The sequence below is a fragment of the Miniopterus schreibersii genome, assembly GCF_964146895.1.
Source record: "Miniopterus schreibersii genome assembly, chromosome: 4".
In the NCBI taxonomy this organism is placed as follows: domain Eukaryota; kingdom Metazoa; phylum Chordata; class Mammalia; order Chiroptera; family Miniopteridae; genus Miniopterus; species Miniopterus schreibersii.
In genome coordinates, this window is record NC_138105.1 from 21,926,845 (window position 1) to 21,949,077 (window position 22,233).

The 22,233-nt window shown below is 52.5% G+C and overlaps 1 protein-coding gene across 2 annotated transcripts in view; it reads right to left on the reverse strand.

Annotated features, from left to right (window-relative positions):
- Positions 1 to 323: 323 nt before the first annotated feature.
- Positions 324 to 22,233, reverse strand: part of TGFBI (transforming growth factor beta induced) — a 31,988-nt gene continuing 10,078 nt past the window's right edge. Inside the window, exons 3-17 of one of the 2 annotated variants that reach the window (XM_081137295.1) lie at positions 17,690 to 17,754; positions 16,314 to 16,474; positions 15,831 to 15,995; positions 15,429 to 15,575; positions 13,102 to 13,243; positions 10,436 to 10,648; positions 9,512 to 9,649; positions 8,776 to 8,921; positions 7,842 to 7,978; positions 6,867 to 6,997; positions 4,399 to 4,523; positions 3,078 to 3,180; positions 2,451 to 2,530; positions 1,392 to 1,416; positions 324 to 943 (exon numbers count right to left, since the gene is read on the reverse strand). In XM_081137295.1, the coding sequence (XP_080993421.1) occupies positions 903 to 943; positions 1,392 to 1,416; positions 2,451 to 2,530; positions 3,078 to 3,180; positions 4,399 to 4,523; positions 6,867 to 6,997; positions 7,842 to 7,978; positions 8,776 to 8,921; positions 9,512 to 9,649; positions 10,436 to 10,648; positions 13,102 to 13,243; positions 15,429 to 15,575; positions 15,831 to 15,995; positions 16,314 to 16,474; positions 17,690 to 17,754 (1,819 nt within the window). In that variant the 3' untranslated portion in view covers positions 324 to 902. The remainder of the gene's footprint in view (positions 944 to 1,391; positions 1,417 to 2,450; positions 2,531 to 3,077; positions 3,181 to 4,398; positions 4,524 to 6,866; positions 6,998 to 7,841; positions 7,979 to 8,775; positions 8,922 to 9,511; positions 9,650 to 10,435; positions 10,649 to 13,101; positions 13,244 to 15,428; positions 15,576 to 15,830; positions 15,996 to 16,313; positions 16,475 to 17,689; positions 17,755 to 22,233) is intronic. The other variant, XM_081137294.1, reaches the window with a different exon arrangement.

Sequence of the window (22,233 nt, forward strand, 5' to 3'; positions counted from 1 at the left end):
GACCATGTCGGCAACCATTTCACAGGGTCACAATGCTGTAAGGAAACACGGACACTTCAGGCCAATAGAGAAGTGCTGGAAACAGAGGCACTGAGAGGTGAAGTGATGGACAAAGGACTCAAGGCCCTGGGGCTGGTAGAAACGGAAATGAACAAAGACTGAGGCTGAAACCCCGTGCGCTGTCTAAGTACCTGAGGACCAGACCACCCTCAGCTCAAGGCTCCCTGCTGAGATGTTCCCGGTGCGTTCGTGGTGTGAAGGAGCATCACAGCCCCGACAAACAGAACCCACCATGGTGCACACACAGTCCTCATCCACACAGGCATGTTTCTTTGGTTTTATTATTACAAACACACCATGGCTCTGCCAAACCTGGGAAATCCTGGGCTCTGCGTGCTCTCTGATCTACCTGGACAGGGCCACACAGAAGTGTCCAAGCCACATATAGACTCGAGACACGTTTGACAGAGCAGTTCAACTCATAGCTTATAATGACGCCATTTCTCCAGCTGTGAAAGAGCTTTACAAAAACTGTGCCAGGACATCCCCATGATACTGGGTTGCTTGATTCATGTTTTGGGAGCTCCATAAACTTCGGTTCCCTTTTCCGGAGCTGCTGGCATAGGCAGGAAAGTCCATGTGTGGGACAGGTCCTTTCTGGAAGTAAATGTAAGGCAGTGACGTCCAGGTCCCTCCATGAAGTGGGTTAACAGCCATGTTCAGAGAGAACAAAATAAAACTACATCTCTCTCCTTCCTCCCCCAACCCGCCCAAGGCTCATTATGGTGTGGCCCATGTACATTTAAATGTGATATTTGGTTTCAAAAACATTCAGTCTCTTTGGCAAACTGAGAGAAATCGGCAAGGAGCTGCAGAAGTGCATTCTTCCTGTGGTCCTCGCACTAGTGCTTCATTCTGTCTAATAGCCGCTGGTAGACAGGAGCTGAAAGAGAGGTTTGAAAGGTGAGAGGGATGCAGACGTCCCCAGGTCTGCCTAGGGCCTGTCAGCACAGCCTCCTCCTGCGTACTCCCCGGCACACAGCAGGTGCTCTGGGGTTTGTGAAACCTCCTGTCTTAATGCGGCTCTGAACCGGGCTTTTCTACACCTGCCGGCTTGGACCATGTCCTCACCGGTGGCTCCTGCCAAGCCCCTGTGCAATATTTCCAGGCTCCCAAAGCCAAGCATTTGCATCAACCCTAAAAGGTGGGTACTCTTATTATCTCCATCTTATAGAGAAAGAAATTGGGTGCTCTGCGTCTGACCTCGAAGGCCAGGCTTGCTTTATTGCACCGTGATGTATTTATCTATATAAAGCAGATGGTAGGTATGGCCTGCTTGGGGGTAAGGCCCAAACAAGTCAACGGGGACTTCAAACGCAGACCAGACTTACCTAGTTTCACAGAGCTCTGGGCAGCCTGAAAGAAAACACAAGGTGTCAGGTTTTCTAGAGAAAGGTATACCTGGCACCTGCTTATGGCAGTGGCTTCGCTCATTGCCACCCCTGCTCAGAACAATTGCTGGGGATCAGGAAGGGGGACATGGAACTGCTGGGCCCTGGGGAGCCTCTCAGTTGGCCTCAGCAGCCTAAGTGATAGGCAAACTCCTACCAAGTGGAGACTGAGGTGAATATTCCTGGGAGACCTCAAAGCCAGGCTTCCACCAAGACCACAGCCTAAAGCTTGGGGAGCTGGGACTGCACAGGGGTGGCGCTCAGGGTAGGAGCTCAGGGCCAAGAACCCTTCCTGAAGGGCACCAAGGACACCCCTCTTCCAAAGGGAAAGTGACACATTCCAGCTGCAGGCCTCTGGGTTAAGGACTACCTCCTGCAGGCTCTTCCCTTGAAGTGCAAACCTTCTGTTAGGTGCCCACTGACCAGAAGTAGCAAAGCAACCTGAGTGGGGCTCCTGGGCCCTGGGCAAGGTTGGAAGCAGGGTGAGAAGCACAGAAGCGATCAGAGAGGTCCTGAGAGGGGGTGGGGCTAAGGCAAGGAAGGGAGGCTCCACACACACAGCTGGTCTTGTATCCAGAACCCACACCATGGTCCAGGAAGCCCCAGTATCACCCAAGGGGGGCCATGTCAAGAAAGCAGAAGGGGAACTTGAAGGCCCAGGCTCAGGGCAGGCCAAGCCAGGCCACCGGAAGGTGAATTCCTTGGAGATGGATTCTGGAGCTGTATCTGTTCTCCCCAGCAGTGGCTTCCCTACGGACAGAGGCTCAGAGGCCTCAGTGTGAAGGCCTGGGCCTTTGCCCATGAAGGAAGCAGGGGCTGCCTGGGTTCTTTTCCCTGAACTCCACACAGGATGGATGCCCCAATGGGGGAGGGAAGAAGTTCCAAAGAGAGCCCTGGGACAGCAGCCAAGGAAGACAGGGGATCTGGAGAGCCCCTCCATGGGCCCAAGAAGAGGACCCAAGGCTGCTCAGACCAGGGCGAACCTAGCAGGCATCTTACCCTGGAAAATGCTGACGCCTGTCTGAAAATTTCAAGTGCAGAGTCTGCAAGTTCGTCCCCTCGTTCCTGAGGTCTGTTGGCTGGGGATGAAAGGAAAGGCAGCTTCGGTGAGAGAAACTATTAGCATGTCATTCCTAACAGCCATGACTGAGGGGCACTGTTGGGCTTTCTGGCTCACATTTTCCAATGAATTTTCCCCTTATAACTTTCATAACGCATGGCAGAATTTGGTCCGTGGGGAGCGAGCACAGAGAAAGGTGGGTATACAAGCGAGGACAGAGGCTGGACTCAAGTTCGGCTCTACCCCGTGGTCAGGAGAGCTGCCAGGGGGCGTGGCGCTGTAAGAACCACGTTCCCGGCGCCTGCCTGTGACAAACTGTCTGTGTGGGCTGAGGCGGCCAGGCAGTTCAGCAGAGAGGCTGTCCTCACGTCACTTGACATGGTGTCTTTGAAACAACAGCTCCAATTCGCTTTCAACCAGCCACAGAGATGCCGTCCATGCAGACTCAGTTTGCGTGGTGCGCCTTACTCCTAAATTTGCTTCGGGGAGTCTTTCTGTGCAACACCAGCAGCTAGAGAAGGGCCCAGCTGCTAACTGAGTGGGAGTGGGATGCCTCGGGGCCTCACCTGGCGGCTGCAGGACGCTGGAGATGGCATAGACCACGCCGTTGGTGGCCATGATGTCGGCTTCAGCAACAGGCTCCTTATTGACACTCACAACATTATTTTTCTGGGAGAGAGAGAGGCAACGGCTGTTGAACACAGAGCATGCTTGTCTCATTCATTCAGCAAATGTTTACTGAGCACTCCTAGATGTCAGATCCTGTGCTAAGGGCTGGGACACTGGTGGAAGGAACAGTCCCTGCCGGCTACAGACGACTGGTCTGGTGGATTCACTCTAGTCCCTTGTGTGGACTAGGCTCACTGTAATTTACAAATGCTCTATGTGTTCCTCACCCTCACAGCAGGGTATGGGGACGAGGCACACACTACTGCCTCACTTAACAGAAAAGGAAACTGAGATTCAAGAGAGGCCAAGAACCTCCTTTAAGCTAAGTTGGTAGGATGGATGGGGACAGAAGCCAGGCCTCCAGGTCTGGGTAAAAGGCTCTTTCCACTTCTCCTCAATACTCTACTTAAGATTTTCTCACAGGAAGCACACCAGGGTAAATCTATCCCAGGATTTCCTGAACAACCCGCATATCAGACCCAAGGGGTAAAAGGGGGAACTGAAGCCTGTGACAGACAAGACCTGACACCCAAATCTAAGAGCTGGAAGAGTCTCAGGTGACCTGCATAAGTCAAACAAGTCATCCCTGCCTCCCTATATGACTTCCCATGCTCTGGAAAGAAACCGATGAGCAAAGGGATGGCTCAAGGTCAGGAGAGAGCAGGGAGCAGAGGCTGACCCAGCTGCGTACTGGAAGAGTGGTCCCTCCACAGGGGGCGTCAGTGGCCTTGGCTGGTGCAGCTAAGGAGGCTCCAGGCAGCTCCAAAGTGGAATATTTATCAATGTGCAGAGCAAGGGAAGGCTCACAGATGGAGCATCAGAAGAAAAGCCTTTTGAGATGGTCTGGCTCATGGTACAATTCAGTGAGCCCTGGATTTGTGGGATGGAGTGGGAAGGGAGTTGGGGATAAATCTCTCAAGACATAAAAGTAATTGCCTATCATCTCCTTAAGGGAAGGAAGACCTAAGAGCCTCTCCCAGATGCCAATCAGATGCTTCATTCTCTTGCAAATCTGGAAGTTCTTATTCATGTCTAACCACAATCCCACTTGATTTCCCTGAAGACCCTTTTCTATTTTCTTTCTTTGTACAAAATGCACTCAGAGGTTCAAGGTGTATCTTAGAGACTTGTGTGTGTCTAATGCCATTCGAGGGTGAGGTGCGCCTGGAACCCTGGTGGGAGGGCACAGCCAGCCTTTCAGTTTTCAGACACACTCACTGAGCTAACTTCCAGCTTGTCGCCTTGGAGAGACTTCAGCCGCACCAGGGCCCCGATGCCTCCGCTAACCAGGATTTCATCACCAATGTGGTATTTCAGGATGTTGGCAAGCTCCTTGGCATTGCCTGCGGGTTTGTGGGAAAAAAAGCAGAGTTAATCCCAAGGTTGGTAATTGGTGTGGTCAAGGAGGGCCCAGAGGAGAAGATACAAGTGGTCACCCCTGAGATGGAGAACTCCCTGCCTGGCTAATAAATACTCACTGAGCACCTACTGTGTGCTCTGCTCTCTGTCCCACAATTATGATCAGGGAAACAAGACACATGTCTGTGGCCATGGATCTCCCCTACAGTCATGGGCTGCTGGGTTAAAGAACATGCTCTCTGTGGTGCTGAGGAGTTAATCCATACTCCTCTGTGAGCATGACTCATGTTTCCATGAGCTAAATATTTGCTTGGAAAGCCAGGGACCTTTCCAGAACAGGCATCTGGGACATTTCATCATCAGCGTGGCTCCCGATGGCTATAACACAGTAGTAAAATATTTACACATTCTGCTCTCAAAAGCATATTCTGAGACGGCTATTTCCTGCAGGGAGAACTTAAAAGAGTCAACAGCTGCAATCTGGAGGAGCTATGGAGCCGATGAGGTCAGGGGCGAGGGGGGGATTCCCGCCACAGCATCTCTCCTCCTCACATCTCAGCATTCCTTCCAGCCCACATCAGCTTCTCCACCAACTGGGGAAGCATCCGATTGCTCATAAAGGTGCACAGGCATTTCCCAAATTAAGTGTGGGAGGCAATTCTTCAAGCTGCCAGCTGCTCTCTCATCTCTATCAAGGCTGCCACTACTGCTCACATTACCGGCCAAATGGCTGAATTTCCCCAGGGCTTATGGACGGCTATTTCGAGCATCTTGGAATTGAGAACAGAGGAAGTTTTAAAGCATTTTGGAGAGTTCGCTTGGTTATTGACACATCCACATTAATGCTGTGTGATGGAGCCACCAGGTACCAAGTGATTTCCAAATATACACAGCCTGCAGCTGGCTAGGCTTCCCCTCCGCAGAGACTCTGCCAGCCCCCGAGGTGCCAGGCCCTAACACCTGGCCGGCGGCTGGCTCGCCATCCCTCAGGAGTGCTGGGGTCTAATCCTGCCCCGGGCCGGAGGGACGGTGTCTTTGGGAAGCTTTGCCCTCACCCCTCTTCTCTCCCCACAGCTGAAAATGAAACGGAAGCCAGGAAGGCTCAGGCCACCTGGGGAATATTTCGTTCCTGCTGGACAGAGAGAAGGTGGAAAGTTTATGTTCAGAACGAACTTCCCTCTTCTCAGGAACATACGTCAGTATCAGAGACATAGACATTCATTTAGCAATAAAGAAAATTAAACAGGACACAAATTCAGCTCACAACTGCCTGAACTTTCTATTCCGTTCCAGTGCAGGACGGGAGGTGTGGACTATGTGGGCCCCAAGGTCTGGCCAATGTCCTTCCTCCTCAGGCCCACCTTTCTGTGATGGGTGGAAGTGTCTCTCACGGACATGCGTCAGAACTCAACACCGCAGCCCTGTCCCCGTCTCCCTGTCCCCCTGTCCTGCTTCCCCACCATCACAGCCATTACCAGTGGAAGATGTATGCCCAGCACTGTGGGGAACACCTCATTTAATCCTCACAACGCACTGAGCAAGGTACTCTTACCACTCTCCTTTTTCTAACGGGAAAGCTGAGGCTCAGAGAGGTTGAACAACGTGCTAAAGGTCACTCAGCCGGTAAATGTCAGAGCCAGGATTTGAACCTGCTTTCGGGTAGTCCGGGAGTGCAAGCTCTTGACCCCTAGATTTCTTCTCAAACATCCTCAACTACATTTCTAGGGCTGTGACTGGCTTCTTCGTCAAGCTTCATCCCAAGGGACATTTGAAGCAGGTAAAAGGTTCATTATCACTGTTCTCACAGGTCCTGAGTGGAAGCCATGTCTCGGTGACTGGTTGCTATCCACCCCGAAGTCCTTTCTGCTCTTCTCTGCCTTGTTTGGTACCGGGAAGGTACTGCTGTGAAATGTGTCGTCCGGGCTCCCTCACTCACCCTCCTGTAACCAGCTGACAGGAGGCCCGGCAGGCAGTGGGCGTGCGGGAGGAGAGGGGCTGAGGCTGGTGGTGACCATGGTTCTGACAGCAGCTGTATGTGGCTCTGGCCACTGTCCTGTGCCCCTCATCCAGCTCTCCCTGGTCCTGCCCACCCCACCCTGTCCCCAGGCCTGGGGTGGTAAAGGCTTCCCATGGTTGTTAGTCCCTGGGAGCCATTACCCTTCACTAGATCCTTAATCCAGCCCACAGATCTGCCAATAGCTTTCTCATTACATTTCTTTCAGTCAAACCCTTTGTAATGTGCCAACTCTTTCCTGCTGGGACCCTGACTAATACAGTTACTTCAGAAAAGCTGAAAAAAATGTATGTAAAAAGCTGAAAAAAAGTACCCAGGAGTTTGTTCAGCTCTCCCGGAGGCATGGCTTGGAAGGCTTCATCGGTGGGAGCAAAGACTGTGTAGACCCCTTCCCGGTTGAGCGTCTCTGTCAGGCCTGCAGACTGGATGGCGGCCACCAGCATGCTGTGGATACACAAACAGAAAATGTCACCTGCCTTGGGGGGCCGTCACTTTCCCACACATACCCCTCCACTGCAGGCAGGTGGAGCCCAGAGCACTGGGATTCACCCTGCCACCCTGTGCAAAAAAAAAGGGGCGATCCCAGTCTGTCTCTTCTCTCCTGAATGCTTAGCTCAGCTAAACGGCCAGAAGTCAGAGGCCAGGGCGGGAAGAGGAAGGGAGAGGCCAGCAGCGTGGCTGCCCCGGAGACCGGCTGAGACACTGGGCCCCGCAGACGTGCTTCTGGGGAGGGTTTCCCAGGCTCTTGCGCAGGCGGCTGAACTCAGGGACAGAACACACTCAATGTCATGGCACCTCGTGGTGAATGAGGTAGTCAGAAATGGAGAAACGGGCCACAAAACGGCACAGGAAGCCTGAGGAGTAGCAAGAAACGTTCAAGTGCAGTTAGTAGATACTACAGAGTGAGAGAGTGAGACTCACATACATTCAAAACCAGGTGCTCAAAAAACCAAAACCAAAAAAAACCTGCCAAAAACCCATGTGCTCAGCTCACCTGGGACTTCACATTGAGAATGGGATGCCTTCTTTGTACTTTAATAATAAAATGCCAGCCCTTCCTGTTCCCCATGGATGTGAGGCTTACACTCCCAGAAATAACCCTTTTTTTCAACTTAGGCTAAAGATCACCCTGATCTTTTCCACACCCAAAGCCTGGAAGGTCACACCAGCATGTAACTAGTGTTCACTGAGCCCTGGAAGGAGGGGGCAGCTTGACAAATAGCTGACACCCACATCCTCTCCAGCATGACCTCTTGGCAGAAGCCCTGCCCTGGGATGGGCTGGTTACCTGAAGCGATTGTCCCCCTTCAGGACGTCCATGACGGTCCCCACTGGGGGGGTCAGCATCCGGTCCATGGTGAACAGGGTCCCGTACCTTCCCCTCTTGTCGTGGGCGGCGATACAGCTGTTCTCGATGCACAGGCTCTGTGGAGGGGGGCAGAGACAGGACGGGTTATCCCCCCAGGCAGAAGCCCCCTGACTTGTGCTGATGGCTTCATCTATAAACATCAATGAATATATATTGGGGTGGGTTTTCAAGAGTAGGATAAAATGATGTGTTTTCTCCAGGAAAGAAAAACATAAAAATGGTGTTCCTTAAGGAAAGAGGGCCGTAGAGGCCCCAGTAAAGTCACAAAGAGGCCCCGAAATGAGAATCTCATGTTACATGAGGTCCATCAACCATGATCAAATAAGTAGGTTGGGTCTATTGATTGATTTATTTAACAGATGTCAACACTCTTTGTTCAAATGGTGCTGGCTGGTCTCCAGCAAGAGCTAGGCTGTGTTGGGCTTCCTGCCCGCTATTCCAGGGTAACTTTTGGGTCTGAAGAGAGAGACGAGATAGGAGAGAAGAGAACCTTTGGACCAAGGAGGGCTGTGCTTCAGTCAGGGGGCTTCTCTTCACATAAGCTAAGAAGGATTCAGACCTCCAACCCCCTACCCTTTGCCCATCCTCTGGGTGCAAGGTGGATGCTGCCCACCCAGCCAGCTCAGACAGGCGTGTGGCTTCTTCCCCAGGGCCTCCAGGAAAAGAGGGTCTAATCCTGCACAATCTCATCGATCCTTTGATATCAGATATACTTTGCAGAAATTCCTTCCTTCCTTATCAGAAACCAGTTCACGGGCAAGCTCCAGGTTATTGAGGACTTTAAAAAACAAACAAAACTAATACAGCTTCTATTTTTTAGACCTGAGACAAGGGAACATGACCCAGAACTTACGTTACGATAAACAAAAACTCTTAGTTTTTTGCCGCCCAGAGTGTCCAGGGTCTGTCCGTGATACAGATACTTGGAGGCCAGCTGGTCTTTAACCATGTGGTTCCGAAGCAAATTCTTCATACGGGCGTCAATGTGAGGGGCTCCATCTGCAAGAGGAGGTGTGGTCAGGTCCAGGGGCATGCCCCAGAAAGGAAGAGCAGAGAGAGACATGTGGCGAAGAGCTCGCTGTCTTTGACTTTGGAAATGGAGATTGAGAAATCAAGTGAGGCTGCAATATTCCTTAACATCTGGCACCTTCTGTGACTTACAAAAACACAAGAAGGTCCAGCTAATCGAGGGGGTTTGGAGTTTTGCCCTAAGAGGGAGGGGAATGCATGGACACAACTTGGCCCAGGTCTCGGCCTTCCCCGAGGCCAGGACTCAGCTGTACTCTGATGCTGACCACCTGACTAGCACAATGGCCATTGACCCTGCAAATAAAAAGGCAGAGGAGTGCTCTGCTCCCCCGACAGATGCAAGCCCTTGATTCTGAGGACCAGAGCCCCAAACGCATTCTCTGCTCTGCCAAAGAGAACAGCAGCGGCTCTGAAGTTCCCGGGGAAGTCACATCTGCTTTCAGTTGAGCTGGGGGGGAGTGCTAATGTCCCACAGGGTGATGTAAATCAGGGAGGTGACAGCGGGGGGGGGGGCAGCTGCCACCAGTGACACCCTCACAGGGATGCCTTCCTGACGGTACCTTTGAAGACAGAATTCAGGGGGGCCAGGAGAGTCAACCGCTCATTTCCAGAGAGGTGAATGCTAAGGCCCGCTTGTTTGAAAAGGTCAATGGCGGTGGAAACATCGGACTCTGCTGCCAACTCAAACAGCGTCTTGGCTACGAGGAAGGAGAAAGTGGGTTCAAAAGTTAAAAGTGCTGTTTTCATTTATCATTCATTCACCCCAGAGCATGACATACATCAGCAGGAATGTCACTTCGTGAGTCAACAACGCCTCTAAACACTGCTGGGACACTGCGGGTTCGTGTCATCAGGGGACGGTCACCCAGAAAACCTCACTGGTCGGGGAAGTGAGGTGAGGTTTGGTGGGGCAGAGATCGGCCGCTGCCCCAGCCCTCAGGCAGGGCACTAATGCCAGGGACAAAGACAGCCACCCCACGCCATGGCTTCTGAAGAGCAGATAATGCCAGTGACCACACCCATGGAAAAAGCGTTCCTCTGGTTTGGTTTTTCCTCTGAAAATTCTTCACTCATGGGCAGTGGACTTGCCTGGAATTCCAGAGTGGGGCTAGGATGCTGAATGAAACCCAAGCCAAAGCCCATTCGGTCATTCCTCCCAGGTCACCCTGGGGTGTTTGGACACTACTGAGAAAGCAACTGCCCTCTGTGCCAACCAGAACAGGCAGATCTTCAGAAAGCCTCCTATGATTGAGTCATTCCCTCCCCACTGCCTCCAAGACAACGTCTGGAATCCCAAGCCTGGATTCTCCATAATGTGGCCGCAACCTACCGGGTTCCCAGGCCTTCTCTCCCGAGAGACTGTGAGCTGGGCGCAGGCAGGGAATTGGCCCCAAAGATACCTGAATTCCCCCAGCCCTGCCACCATGGATGGCAGAGGGGACAGTGTGCCTGGTGGGTCCAAGGCCCACCGAGGCCTGGCTTACCTGAGTCTGGGATGAGCAGCTCGTCGATGAAGTGGATCACACCGTTGGTGGCCAAGATGTCTTTGTTGGAGATGATGGCCTTCCCGTTGATGGTGAGCATGTCCCCGCTGCAGCCCACATCCAGCGTCGTGCCCTGCAGGGTCTCCACGGACAGCCCCGCAACAATGGCTTCGGCACACATGGCTGACTTCAGGATGTGATTGTTCAGCAGGTCTGGGGGCCAAACAACACAGGCGGTCGGCGCCGCTGCAGGCTGCCCACAGCTGCGAGGATTCTGGTCTCGCCCACGCTGACCCGAGGCCGTGGCACCACCTGGCCCGGATCGCCCTCTCCTCCTGCCTGCTGTCCTTCTAAAACTAGCCGGGGCTCTGTGGTCAGACTGCCTGAACCTGAATCCCAGCTCAGCCACTTACCAGCTGTGGGACCGGGACAAGTAATCTAGGCTTTTAGAGTCTGAACTTCCTCAGCAGCCAAATGGAGATGAGCATAGCATTCATCTCCCAGGGCTGACGCAAGGATGACACTTGGACTTCAGGCTAAATTCTCTTATTAGTACCTAAACTTCAGGAACAGGGGAAACGCTCAGATGAGTTTACCCTGGGACTTTTTATCTACTGACCTTAATAAAAATGTAAAATGTGGTAGGAAGAGATGGAAACAGTAGCAAATGAGGTTATGAATTATTTGTACATTTTATTTGCTTTTGTACATTTTACCCAAAGGTCTTCTAGTTGGCAGGCTGTCTTAGGGGTTGGGAATGGTAACCAGGAAGATATAGTCTTTGCGACCCCACCCATAAATCATAAATATAGTCATTTATTTACTTGTCCAAATGCTGCCTTAGGGACCAAGCAGGGGCTGGGGGCCCTAAGGAAGCTACAAGGAGCAGACGAGGGGGATGTGTCCCAGCCCCAGCCAGGCAGAGCAGGTTCTGGGACTGCCGCTCACCAAAGTCACCAAGGCCCTTTGTCTTATGTTCCCACCGCAGAGGCAAGTTTCAATTTGTCCTGAGTATGGGAGCCCAAACCGCGCTGTCATAGTCAGGAGGAAGCTCTGAGCAGCCTTGCAGGGCCATCGGTGCCTGCAGAAGTGTCGAGGGCCTTGGAAGCCAATGCTGACCCGATTCAGCAGGCGGGGAAGAGAAAGAATGGCAAGACTGCTATGGGAATGAGGCCTTGGGGATTTAGTTTCTCGGGTATGGAAACTGAAGGCAAGGGTGGGGTAGGGGTGATCTGCCAGGGCCACTCGCAGGGTGAGCAGGGCCAGGGCTGGAAGCCAGTCTTCAAACAGGGCACACCCGCCTGGGTCCGCTTCTCCCCTGTCTGCCAACCCACTGGTGACAACAGGACACTGTGGGATAAACTCGTGGCCTCTGCCTTCCAGCTGCCAGCCAACCCTCATAGAGGGCACTTGCTTTGAGCAAACGGGTTACCGAGTAGTGAAAGGTAGGTGTGCATAAAGGGAACATGAGGGTGTTTTTTCTCCCTTTATAATAAGGAGTTCTGATACCTACAAGATAAAAATATGCTCTGTACAAAAATATGTTTTAGGGGCAGCATAGCTCTTAATGGAAAGTTAAATATGCTGCAATGCAACCACATCTTATCTCCTCCAGGAAGCTTCCAGGCCCCTCAGGCTGCATGTACCCCACCGTGTCCTGTCCTCATGGTGAGTATCCCTGTCACTCTGATCTTTTTTAAGCCTGTAGTCCCCACTAGGTTTAAACTTCCTTGAAGGCAAAGGCTGTATCAGGTTCACTTTTGTGGCCGTTACTGGCTCAGGCCAGACACACAGAGCAGCACAACGTCTGGACACAGCAGGTCCCCACCTGTGCCTTCAGCAATGTGCCCTTTCCTGTCCCTGCCTGGCTGCAAGGAGAACCTCTTGCATTTATAGGTTGTTGGAAATGCATCAGGCGTTGTATATAATAACTTTTCAAAGCTTGAATAGATTCAAAACAAATGAAGTCATCCCTGGATCATATCTGGAAGGAGTCAGTGTGGTTGGGGCACAGAGGAGACCGGAAGCCTGCTTTGCGGGGGGCTCAGGGATGACCAGGCAGCAGCTCACTGGCTTTGGAGCTGAAGGGGGCCGGGTAGGGGGTGCACAGAGCCTGGTCTCCCCTCCGAATCTCCTCACATGCTTGGTCCTTTCCCTCCTCCGGCAATAATCAACGCACGCCCTAACTTAGGCTCGCTGTGGAGGTGAGGAAGGACACGGCAATGAGGAGTCAAGAGCCAACTGCTGCCGTTTTTAAGTGTCATTCTTGATTACCCAGGACACCCCTGGCTAGACGTAGGATGGGTTCAAGGGTCAGCGTGATGATCCCATTTCAAGGATGCCAGGACCTGCTCCCCTCTCCCGGTATCACCAAGCTGCTGCCCACCTGGCAGCCCTGTTCCGGCTCTGACCGTTTAGGCCTTTAACTCTCCCCGAGTCGGCCTGGACCTGCTCTGCACCTCCTGCTCTGCCTCCCTCCTCAGCCCGACTGTGTCCCCAGGCAGAGCTGCCAGACTCCGTATGCGCCCCTCTGACGGGGCTCTGCTCTGGCCTCGGCAGAGCAACGAGGCAGGGTGGCAGGCGCATGTCTGTCCTGGACGAGAGCAGGCCTTGGGCTCAGCGTGGCTGCTCTCGTGAGGTGGCAACATGAACTGAGGGGTGCTCACCTCTCAGGGCCTCTGGGTCCCCCAGGATCCGGTTCAAGGTCTCAGCGGGGATCTTCTCAAAGGCCTCATTGGTGGGGGCCAAGAGTGTGAACTGGCCATCACCTTCAAGCACGGTGTTGAGCCCCGAGGCAGCCACAGCAGCCTGTGGGGAAGGGAGGGGATGAAGCGCTCCCTGAAGGCTCTGGGAATTTCTGCAGACGAGAGATACACGCAGCCTCACCTGTCCTCCCTCAGAGGGCTCCAGGCTTTTGCAGAAGCCCAAGACGAAAAGAAAGGCTAACCAAAGCCCACCTCCTACCATGGCCTCGGGGGCCTTGCCCAGCCTGAGCCCCAGCGCCTCCGGCCACGCCTGTTACTTCCTGTGCCTTCTCCCTTCCCACCTCCAGCCTGGGCCCCTGCCCTCCCCACTTCTTTGCTTTCTCTGACTCATTTCTCTAGGTAGTCAACTCGACATTGCCTTCCACCCCCCCACACCCTGCTACCGACCCCCCAATGAAAACAAGTCTGTTACCCTGACCTGCACAGATTGCTGTCCTGCTCATGGTGTAATTAAATAGTTATTGGTAATAATTATTGTCTGAGCCCTGTGAGTGTAAGGATCGTATCACCCATTATCTACAGAGCAGCCAGAATGATCTAAAAGCATAAATGGCGCCTGGCTGGTGTGGCTCAGTTGGCTGAGCATCATCTGTTGCACCAAAAGATCGCTGGTTCGATTCCTGGTCCGGGCACATGCCCTGGTTGCAGGCTCAGTCCCCAGTGGGTGGCGTGCAGGAGGCTGCTGATCGACGTTTCTCTCTCATCAATGTTTCTATCTCTCCCTCTCCCTTCCTCTCTCTCAAATCAATAAAAACATATCTATATAAAAATAATAAAAATAAAAGCATAAATGGCTTCCTAATGCTCTCAGGATGAAGCTACACTCCTTTGCCAGGTCTGCAAGGCCCTGAAGGAGCTGGCCCTTGCCCGCCTGGCCATACGCCCCTCTCCTTGTGGTTACCTAGTTGTCTTCCCTCTGACCCCACTGGCCTCCTGCTTACATCTGAGCCTTCACTCATTTCCTCCTGCCCTCCCCTCTGCCGGCTGAGCTTTTGAACCCGAGTTCTGTATAACTGGCTGTTCTCCTCCTTCAGGCCTCAGCTCAAGAGTCACCTTTCCCAGAGAGGCCTTTCCTGACCATCCAGTACAAACTAGCCTCGTCTGCTCACCACTTACTGATCACACGCTTAGCACAATCTATGGGAACCTTGTTTGTTTCTTGTCTGTGTCCCCAGAAAGAATGTACATGCCACTGAGGACAGAAACGTGCACGTCTTGTTCACCTCTCTACCCTTGGCACACAGAACAATGCTCGGGAGGCAGCAGGTGCTTAATGGTGTGTTTGCAGAAGGAAAGATGGGCGTTAGAGAGACGCAGGGAAGGAATATTTGCCAAAACTAAACAGGGAGAGGCAGTCGCTCAGTGAGGATCAATTGATGTTAACCAAAAGGTGTGCCACCCACTCTGTGGGAACATCATTCCCACGCAGACTCCTGACCTATGAGTGACCAGGAAGGAAAGCAGGGAAGAGCTTAGGCAGCAGGGTCCCCAAGACCCTCCAGAGCCACTTCCTGAGGCCACCGCAGTGCGGCCAGCCCGGGGTGTTTGTCTCTGTGTTGGAAATCTCCAGGGGAGGAACCACCCCACTCCCACTCAGTATCCTTTGTGGTCAGGAAGTTCTCCTTGAATCAGGGCAAAACCCCTGACAGGGCAGCCTGTGTTCACTTCCTCTGAGCAGCTGTTGCCAAGAGGAACACCGGCTTGCCTCTCCACTTGTAAGACAAATGTCTTCTGGACAGTGGGGAAGGGGCAGTATTCCATGGTGTCTGTCTGCTGGCCTGGGCTCCGAGGACACACGGGTGTGACTGAAGCAGGGCTCCCATGTGGGGACATGTGGTCAAGATCAGGCACCCTGACAGACCATTTATTCTAGTCCTGCCTGTGGGAACCACCACCTGGGAGGAAGTGCCCTCCCACTCTGGAACCCACAGTGCAAGACCCTGTCCTGCCGTGGCCACAAACCACTGAACTTCCTGGGGGAGTCAAGGAAACGAAAGCTTTACAAAGGAGAAGACAGGCTAAGGGAATTTACAGCAGATTATGATGTTTCCTTGTGGCCAGGCTGAGGGTCTGATTAGTGGATTCTCCAAGTTCATGGGCATTTAGAGGAACTTGCTCCATGTCCCCTAAATGCCCATGAACACGGAGAAATCCTCAGCTCCTCCAGCAGAAGAAGCCCCTCTCGGGAGGCAGTGTAGGCTGGGCCTCCTCCCAGGTCGGTCCCTCACCCGAAGGGTCTCGAAGGTGTCCTCGATCTCGATGATCTGCTGGATGTTGTTGGTGGTGGTGGAGATGACCTTATCAATGAGGTGCACCACACCGTTGGTTGCATGGTGGTCAGCCTTCAGCAGCCGGGCACAGTTGACAGTCACGATCTGCCCAGAGAAGGAGCGAGGATGAGCAGTTAACACGTCAAAGCAGTCTCGAAGCCCCAGGCAGGGAAGACACAGCACAGAGTGTGGGTTCCACAAGATGGGGGACAAGAGGCCCGAGGAAATGCAGGTACAGGAGGCAGAGGATTATCTGTAGCTGTCACCTGCGGGGCCAAACCTCAGAAACAAGCCCACACATGGATCAGGAGTGAGCTCAGTGTGGGCACAGGGCAATGCTGTGTAACAGGGGTGCCCTACCCCATTGGGATAGTGGTGGATGTGGATGTCCGAGTTCTGGTACATGGAGGTGAGGGCCATGCCATGCTTCAGCTCATCCGTCAGGACCCGTCTGTTCACCATGTGGTAGCGAAGGGCGTTGAGCAGCTCGATGTTGACATTGCTCACCAGGGAGTCCAGCACTTCCTAGAAAGTCAGTGTGACATTCAGGGGGCTGCAGACCCCATGCTCAAGAGATGGGTCATCGCTACCCTGGCAAAGATGTTCTGAAGCCCCAGTGACCCGGCCTTGATTCTGCCAAGGACCCCTCCTCAGAGAACATTGAGGGCTGTCTGAACAATTCGCAGCAACCTGGTGAGGTATATTTTAGCTCAAGTTCCCTGGCTTTGTCTGAGGGTTTCCTGAAAGTGGGAAATCACTAGTCTCGTCTTGCGTGCCCACCAGCCCGCCCATCTGGGGAGAGTTCCCAGTAAGAGTCCCCTGGACAGAAGGAGGTCATCTCACAGCTGACAAGGAAGCCCAGGCCTCGTTGCTGGGGGCAAAGATGGTGAAGCTGCCGGGACCTTCCATCTCCGGCCTCAGCTTCTCTGTGCGGTCCGTGTATAGCTGAGTGGTGGTCGATCCAACGACTCCCAGCGTCTCGTAAAGGTTTGAGAGTGGTAGGGCTGCAGGGGCAGAGGACAGAGGAGGGACCCGTCTGTGAGGCCACCCCCACCAGACCACACCCTCCCCTGTCCAGAGAGGACGGCACATCGCAGGAGCGTGTGGGCAGGCCCAGAGCCAGCCTACCACTGGGGGAGCCTAAAGCTTGTCCCATGCTTTTTAAAATAGTTCAGTCAAATGCCTCCCTACCTGAACTCAACCAATTGGTAATTTTTAATCATTTTAACCACAGCAGAGCAGCCTTAGTTCACAGAGATTTAGATAACACAGGCAGGAATGTACCACCAGAAATAGATATCCTAATTACAAGTTAGTCTGACAGATTTATCTAGTTGTTAAAACTGGTTCCCAGGATGAAAGAACTTTGCAAGTCTTTGAGGTACTTATTGTATTTAAGTAGCTTAGGTGGGACTTCGCCTCACAGAGTGACCTTAATGTTCACTTTACAGGGCATGAAACAAATGCTCGGAGGTTGAGCTGGCCTTCTGAGGTCCTGCTCCTTTCCCAGTCTGTATTTCCCACCTGTCCTTCCACTTAGGTCAGGAACACCAGGGCCCAGCCCACGCCAGCCACACCTCCCTCGTGACCTTGGAACCAACCAAACTGCCCCCTTCCTTTTAAGTCTCAGTCTTACATTCTCAACTAATAAAATAGCAAATATTTCAAAGTTAAAAAAGCACACTCCTCTGCACAGTCTCTGGTGGTGTATGGAAATAAAAGGAAGACTTGTAATTCACAGCTGCCACGTGGTCCTTGGCCTCGTGTGGCCATGTGTGGGACCCTCTGTTGCCTGTGGGTGAGCTTGCCTGGCTTGCCACTCTCCTCCCTCCAGAACTCCAATGGGCCAAGTGTCCACAGAGCGAGGCGGGGGTGGCTTGCCGTTCCCAGCTCAGCCAGAGACCATGCCTATCCCATCTGCTCTCTAGCAGGGCGGGTGAGAAACGCTGGCTGTGTTCAGAATCACTCCCAGCCAGAGGCATCAAGGCCAGGAGCCTGAGAAGAGCATGTACAGGTCAGAATTGGAGTGTGTTCCACCAGCTTGTCAAGGAGGTCGGCTCGAACAGGAAGGAGCGGGGAGGAAACTCAGCTTTCAGCTGCCACCCTCTGGCCCTCAAGCAGCCTAGAGGGGAGAAAGTCCACACAACCTCCTTTCCCGGACCCCCCCTCAGACTCTGCTGCCTCCATCTGCACCCACAAGCAAGGCCGGGCTTCCTCACCTGCTGGACAGCCCTTCTCTCCCGGGACCTTTTCATATCCAGGACAGCACTCGTAGCTGATGACTCTGCAATGAGACACACAAATGCAGTATTAGCAGGGCTTCCCTCCTCCTCACACGCAACAGGAGGAATGCCCTCCACTGACGAAAAAGGGCAACAACGGGTAAGCCTCCTGCTCGGGAAGGACTCGCTCACCAAGTCCCGTCGGTGCCTTTCATGGGCAAGGAGCTCGTCCCTCCTCAGCTCTGCCCAAAGAAATCCACCCGGGGAATGGCCAGGGGGCTGTGGCAGCGTGTTCAACAGCAGGATTTGAAAAGCAAACCAAGAACTTATCTCCAGTGTAATTCCTGGGGACCCAACAGGTCCCAAGAGGCTGTGGGGAAGCGTAGAAAGAGCCCTGGACCTCCTGTCCCGGCACCAACTAACTGGGACCTCTCCAGGCAGTCCTGTCTTGTCTCTGGGACTCAGTTTCCTCATCTGTGAAACGTATGTGTGTATTGTGTGATGGCCGCTGGTTTAAGTCTCTCATGGCCTTCAACTCTCCGCTGAATAACCAAGAAGGGTAGCATGTATATGATCAAGTTTTTCTCAGTCTTTACAATCAAACTTTAAAACTTTAAAAATTAAAAGAAAAACCAAGCTCTGGTTATTAAGATGCTTTTTTAAACAAAATTTAAATTAAAAACAAAATTTTAATCAATGAAAACATTTATGTGGTTTCGATTGAAAATATGCAAAGGATTATATAGCCAAGTGCTCCCCGCCCACCCTGAACTCCCAGCAATTCCATCAACCTTCCTGGAGGCGAGCGATATTGCCAGCTGGCAAGATTCTTTGTATTTGGAGGAACAAGACTGGCGATAACACAGTTTTGGACTTTGAAATCATTTGGCAGAGAAACTTAAACCTTTTTCTTGTTCTAGCTCAGACCAGTCCATCATGGAACATTTCCCTCCTTCCTGAGGTCTGAAACCCAGCTTCAGCTAACCCAGAATTTTGGGGAAGCCCTAAGAATTTTAAATATCGTTGCAAGGAAGTTGCTGCTCTAAAAGCCTGTGCCTGAGAAAGGCTCGTTTCGCACCCAGCCCCCGAGTTCTGCCTACGGCCACCCCTGCACTGGCGCTGTGGGCACAGTCTCTCCTTGGCAGCCCTGGACCAGATGCAAACAGCCATGTCCTGCCCCTTCCTTTGGGACAATAGGGGACTCAGACTGGGTTTTACCACAGAACAGCTCACCATGCTCTCAGGGGCTATGTTATGATGTCACAGAAGAGAGGCAGGCAGATCGGAAAGAAACGGCTTTGCAGTGGGGACAGGTGCTCTCGACGAGCCCGCACACTCCGCTCGCATTCACCGGAGTCATCTCAGGGAAGCCCTGGGGACTCATGAGAAGACGAAGCCTCGTCCATCGGTTATCCAAGGTGGCATCTCAGAGCTGGACTGGTTAGCATTCTCAGGCTGCCTGGATCTATGTGTGTCATTGGCCAGAAATGCCCTCCCCCCCAGGGTATGGCCGAGGGGTGACAAGCCATGCACATTTCTCTTGGTCCTGATCTCTCCATCTTTCTGCCTTTCTCATCTCCCTTCTCTCCGGCCCTCCGCCCATCCTGTTCCTTTCTAGTCCTTCATCCCTGTACTCAGAAGGGCTAAACAGGCTGCTAGTCTCAGGGCTCAACTCGACTGACCCACAATTTTATCTTTGAAAACTAAAGTAAAATTTGATTGATACTCAACCTTTCAAAGGCAGCATGGTGTAACAGAGTAAGTACACGAGTCAGGAAACTTGGTGTGTGATCCATCAGTAACTAGCAAGGTGACCTTGAAAGTCCACCCTCTCTGAGTCTGTTCCCTGATCTATAAAATGGGATGAAATTAAAGTAGATGATCTCTAAGGTTCCTTCCAATCTCACACTCACAATTCTAGTCAATAGGATTATTTCTGGGGGAGGGGGGAGAGAAAGTCTATTTCAAAGAAGGACAGTGCCAGCTTCTCCCAGCTAAGCCTGGGGAGAACTCTAAGCCTTGAGCCCACAGGACCGGGGACACCCGTGCATGGGATCCCAGGCTTTTTGTGATAAGTACCCGAGTTCTGTGCTGGGGGAGAGGGTAGGATTAGGTGAAGTCTCCCAAAGCTTAGTTTCTTTCCAAAAGTGCCTGAATGACATTCCATGCAGTTGGAAATGCACAACTGGAGGATGGGTCTCCTCCTCAAAGCCTTCCCTATTTCTGGGGGCCCTTACATACATGGGTGCCGCGCACTCCATGCCTTGGAGCCCGAGTCTCGCTGGCCCTGGTGAGTCATGTCACTCACCAGAAGAAGACTCTTCTTCCAGGGTGTTGGCACCTGAATTCCATCCCCAAAAACCACAAGAGAGCTCAACAGCTCAGGTGACCTCATCAGGATTTCACTGAGGACAAAAGGAAACCAACTCCCCAAATGTAAACTGGGTCCTGGGTCAAGTGTGTGTGTGTGGGGGGGGATGTGGTGAGAACGACAGGAGACGGCAGGAGAAACAGAGGGCTGGGGAGGAGGTACAAATCTAAGCAGAAAAGTGTCGGCATGCAGAAGGGTGTATAGATGGAATCAGAAAGCTGCAAGGGCTCTGAGGGACTAAGGGGTAAGATCACAGCTGGGGAGGGGCAGATCTAGGACTCCCCTCAAATTTCGTCTCGTCCAATCCTTTCCCATTGCTCTTGACAATGCACATATTTGGGAAACAGCAGACTGATTTGGAAAGTTTCACTCTGAGGGGACACAGGTGCTCTCTCCAAGTGATCAGAGCTAACCCGTTAGCATTCACTGTGCCTGTCCAGGTGGGCTTTCTGCACCCATGTTCCCCAGCAGCTGCACGTGGGTGGCACACTACCCCCAGCAGGAGCTGTCTTCCAGCTGAAGGCTTTTTCCTGGTTCTCTGTCAGGGAGTTTCTCCTAATCCTCTCGCCCTGCTGACCTCTCCCTCCACTGCCCTCCTGCTGCCCAGTCTGGCATCCTGGCACTCTCTAGGTAAGCAGGTGTCAGCGTGCCTCTCAGCCTGAGCCTAGCAGCCGTATGTGCTGAGATCTGCCACAGCTGGCAGTGTCCCTGCTCTCAGTTGCCCCAGCAATACCAGCTCTCAGAACATGTCTACATGGCCTCAGAGAAGCAGAGAGCAGCTGGAAACTGAAGACTGAGAAGACAGCCCATTGAGACAGTCTTGACCAAATCTTTATGGACAAGCAGTCTCTGTTCTCAGTGTGTTGCTCCGGCCTGGAGAGAACACACATGCTGTAGGGAGATGGGGCTAGGGTCAACCACAGGGTCATGAGCTTGATGCCATCTCTCTAGGATGAAGGCAGCAAAGGACGGAGACCATGGGGAGTCCCTATCTGTGTCTCCCCAGTTCCTGGGCTTGCCGGTGCAGACAGGACCAATTTGTTGGTCTTTGAATTGAATTTCATCAGCAAAACTGCTCTAATTAAAGGCTCCTGGCTCTCTCTAGCCTGACACAGTCCAACAAGTAAAATCCTCAGGTCAGAAAAAGCATGAGACACTCATTTTTTGTTCCAGCCTTCCTGGTCAGAAGAACAATTTGAGGAAAAACGTGAGGGACAGGGCCTGATGTAGAAGGCTGATTGGGGGACTATAAAAAGATAGCGTCAATCCAGGGTCCATGAATAGAGATGCTCAGGAAGCTCTCCTCCAGCTCCCTCCAAAATGTTTGCTCATGATTGGATTAAGAGAGAATTATTGGTGTTTCTCTCCCCAAATAATTTTCCAAGAAGTTAATTTAATAAGTTAAACCACTCTCTCCCAAGTATGTTTCATGCTTTTGGCTGGCTATTGTGGCTGTAAATACCCTAGAGATGAACTAGCCCCTGGACGTAGGTGGAGCAAGAAATAGAGCCTGAGAGCTGGTTTCCTGTGACAGAAGGTAAACCATTCAGTGTGTCATGATTTCCAAGAGGAATCGCAGAGCAAACACAGACCAACATTGTCTAGACACCCAACATGCCCGGCAGACTGGCTGCCTTGGAAACTCAGCTGAGCTTCCTTGAGCCTCCCAGAAGAAAATCAAAATGTTGAGCCTGCTGGTGAAAAGGGGCTTGTTTTAACCTACTGTCCATCCCCAAAGATCCCACCGCTACCCCATTCACCAGAGCACAGCCTGGTTAGTGATGATACTGCTTGCAGAAGATGTAGTTATGTTTAATTGTGGCAATCCGTGTGTAGAGTGTGAGGGCATTTTGGGGGCTCCTGGATGCGGACTATCTCCTCAGTTCCCCTGCCCTCCATCATCTCACTAGGGGTGTTGGGGAGGCCCGTTGTAGCAGGGGATTACAATGACACTAGACTGGGGGTGAGCAACCAGGAGAAGGTTGGTGACTCTGGGCCAAATGGCCTCTGCTGACCCTGAGAAGGCCTCCCTGGGGTTCAAAGCCACAGGTTTTGGGGCTGTAGAGAGAAATCTGGGGCAGTTCACCCAGGCTTTATAGGGTTGCTCACTTGTGGATCACTGACATTAGCTGCTAGGCTTAATTCTCCCTGGGGGCTAGTAAGTCCCACT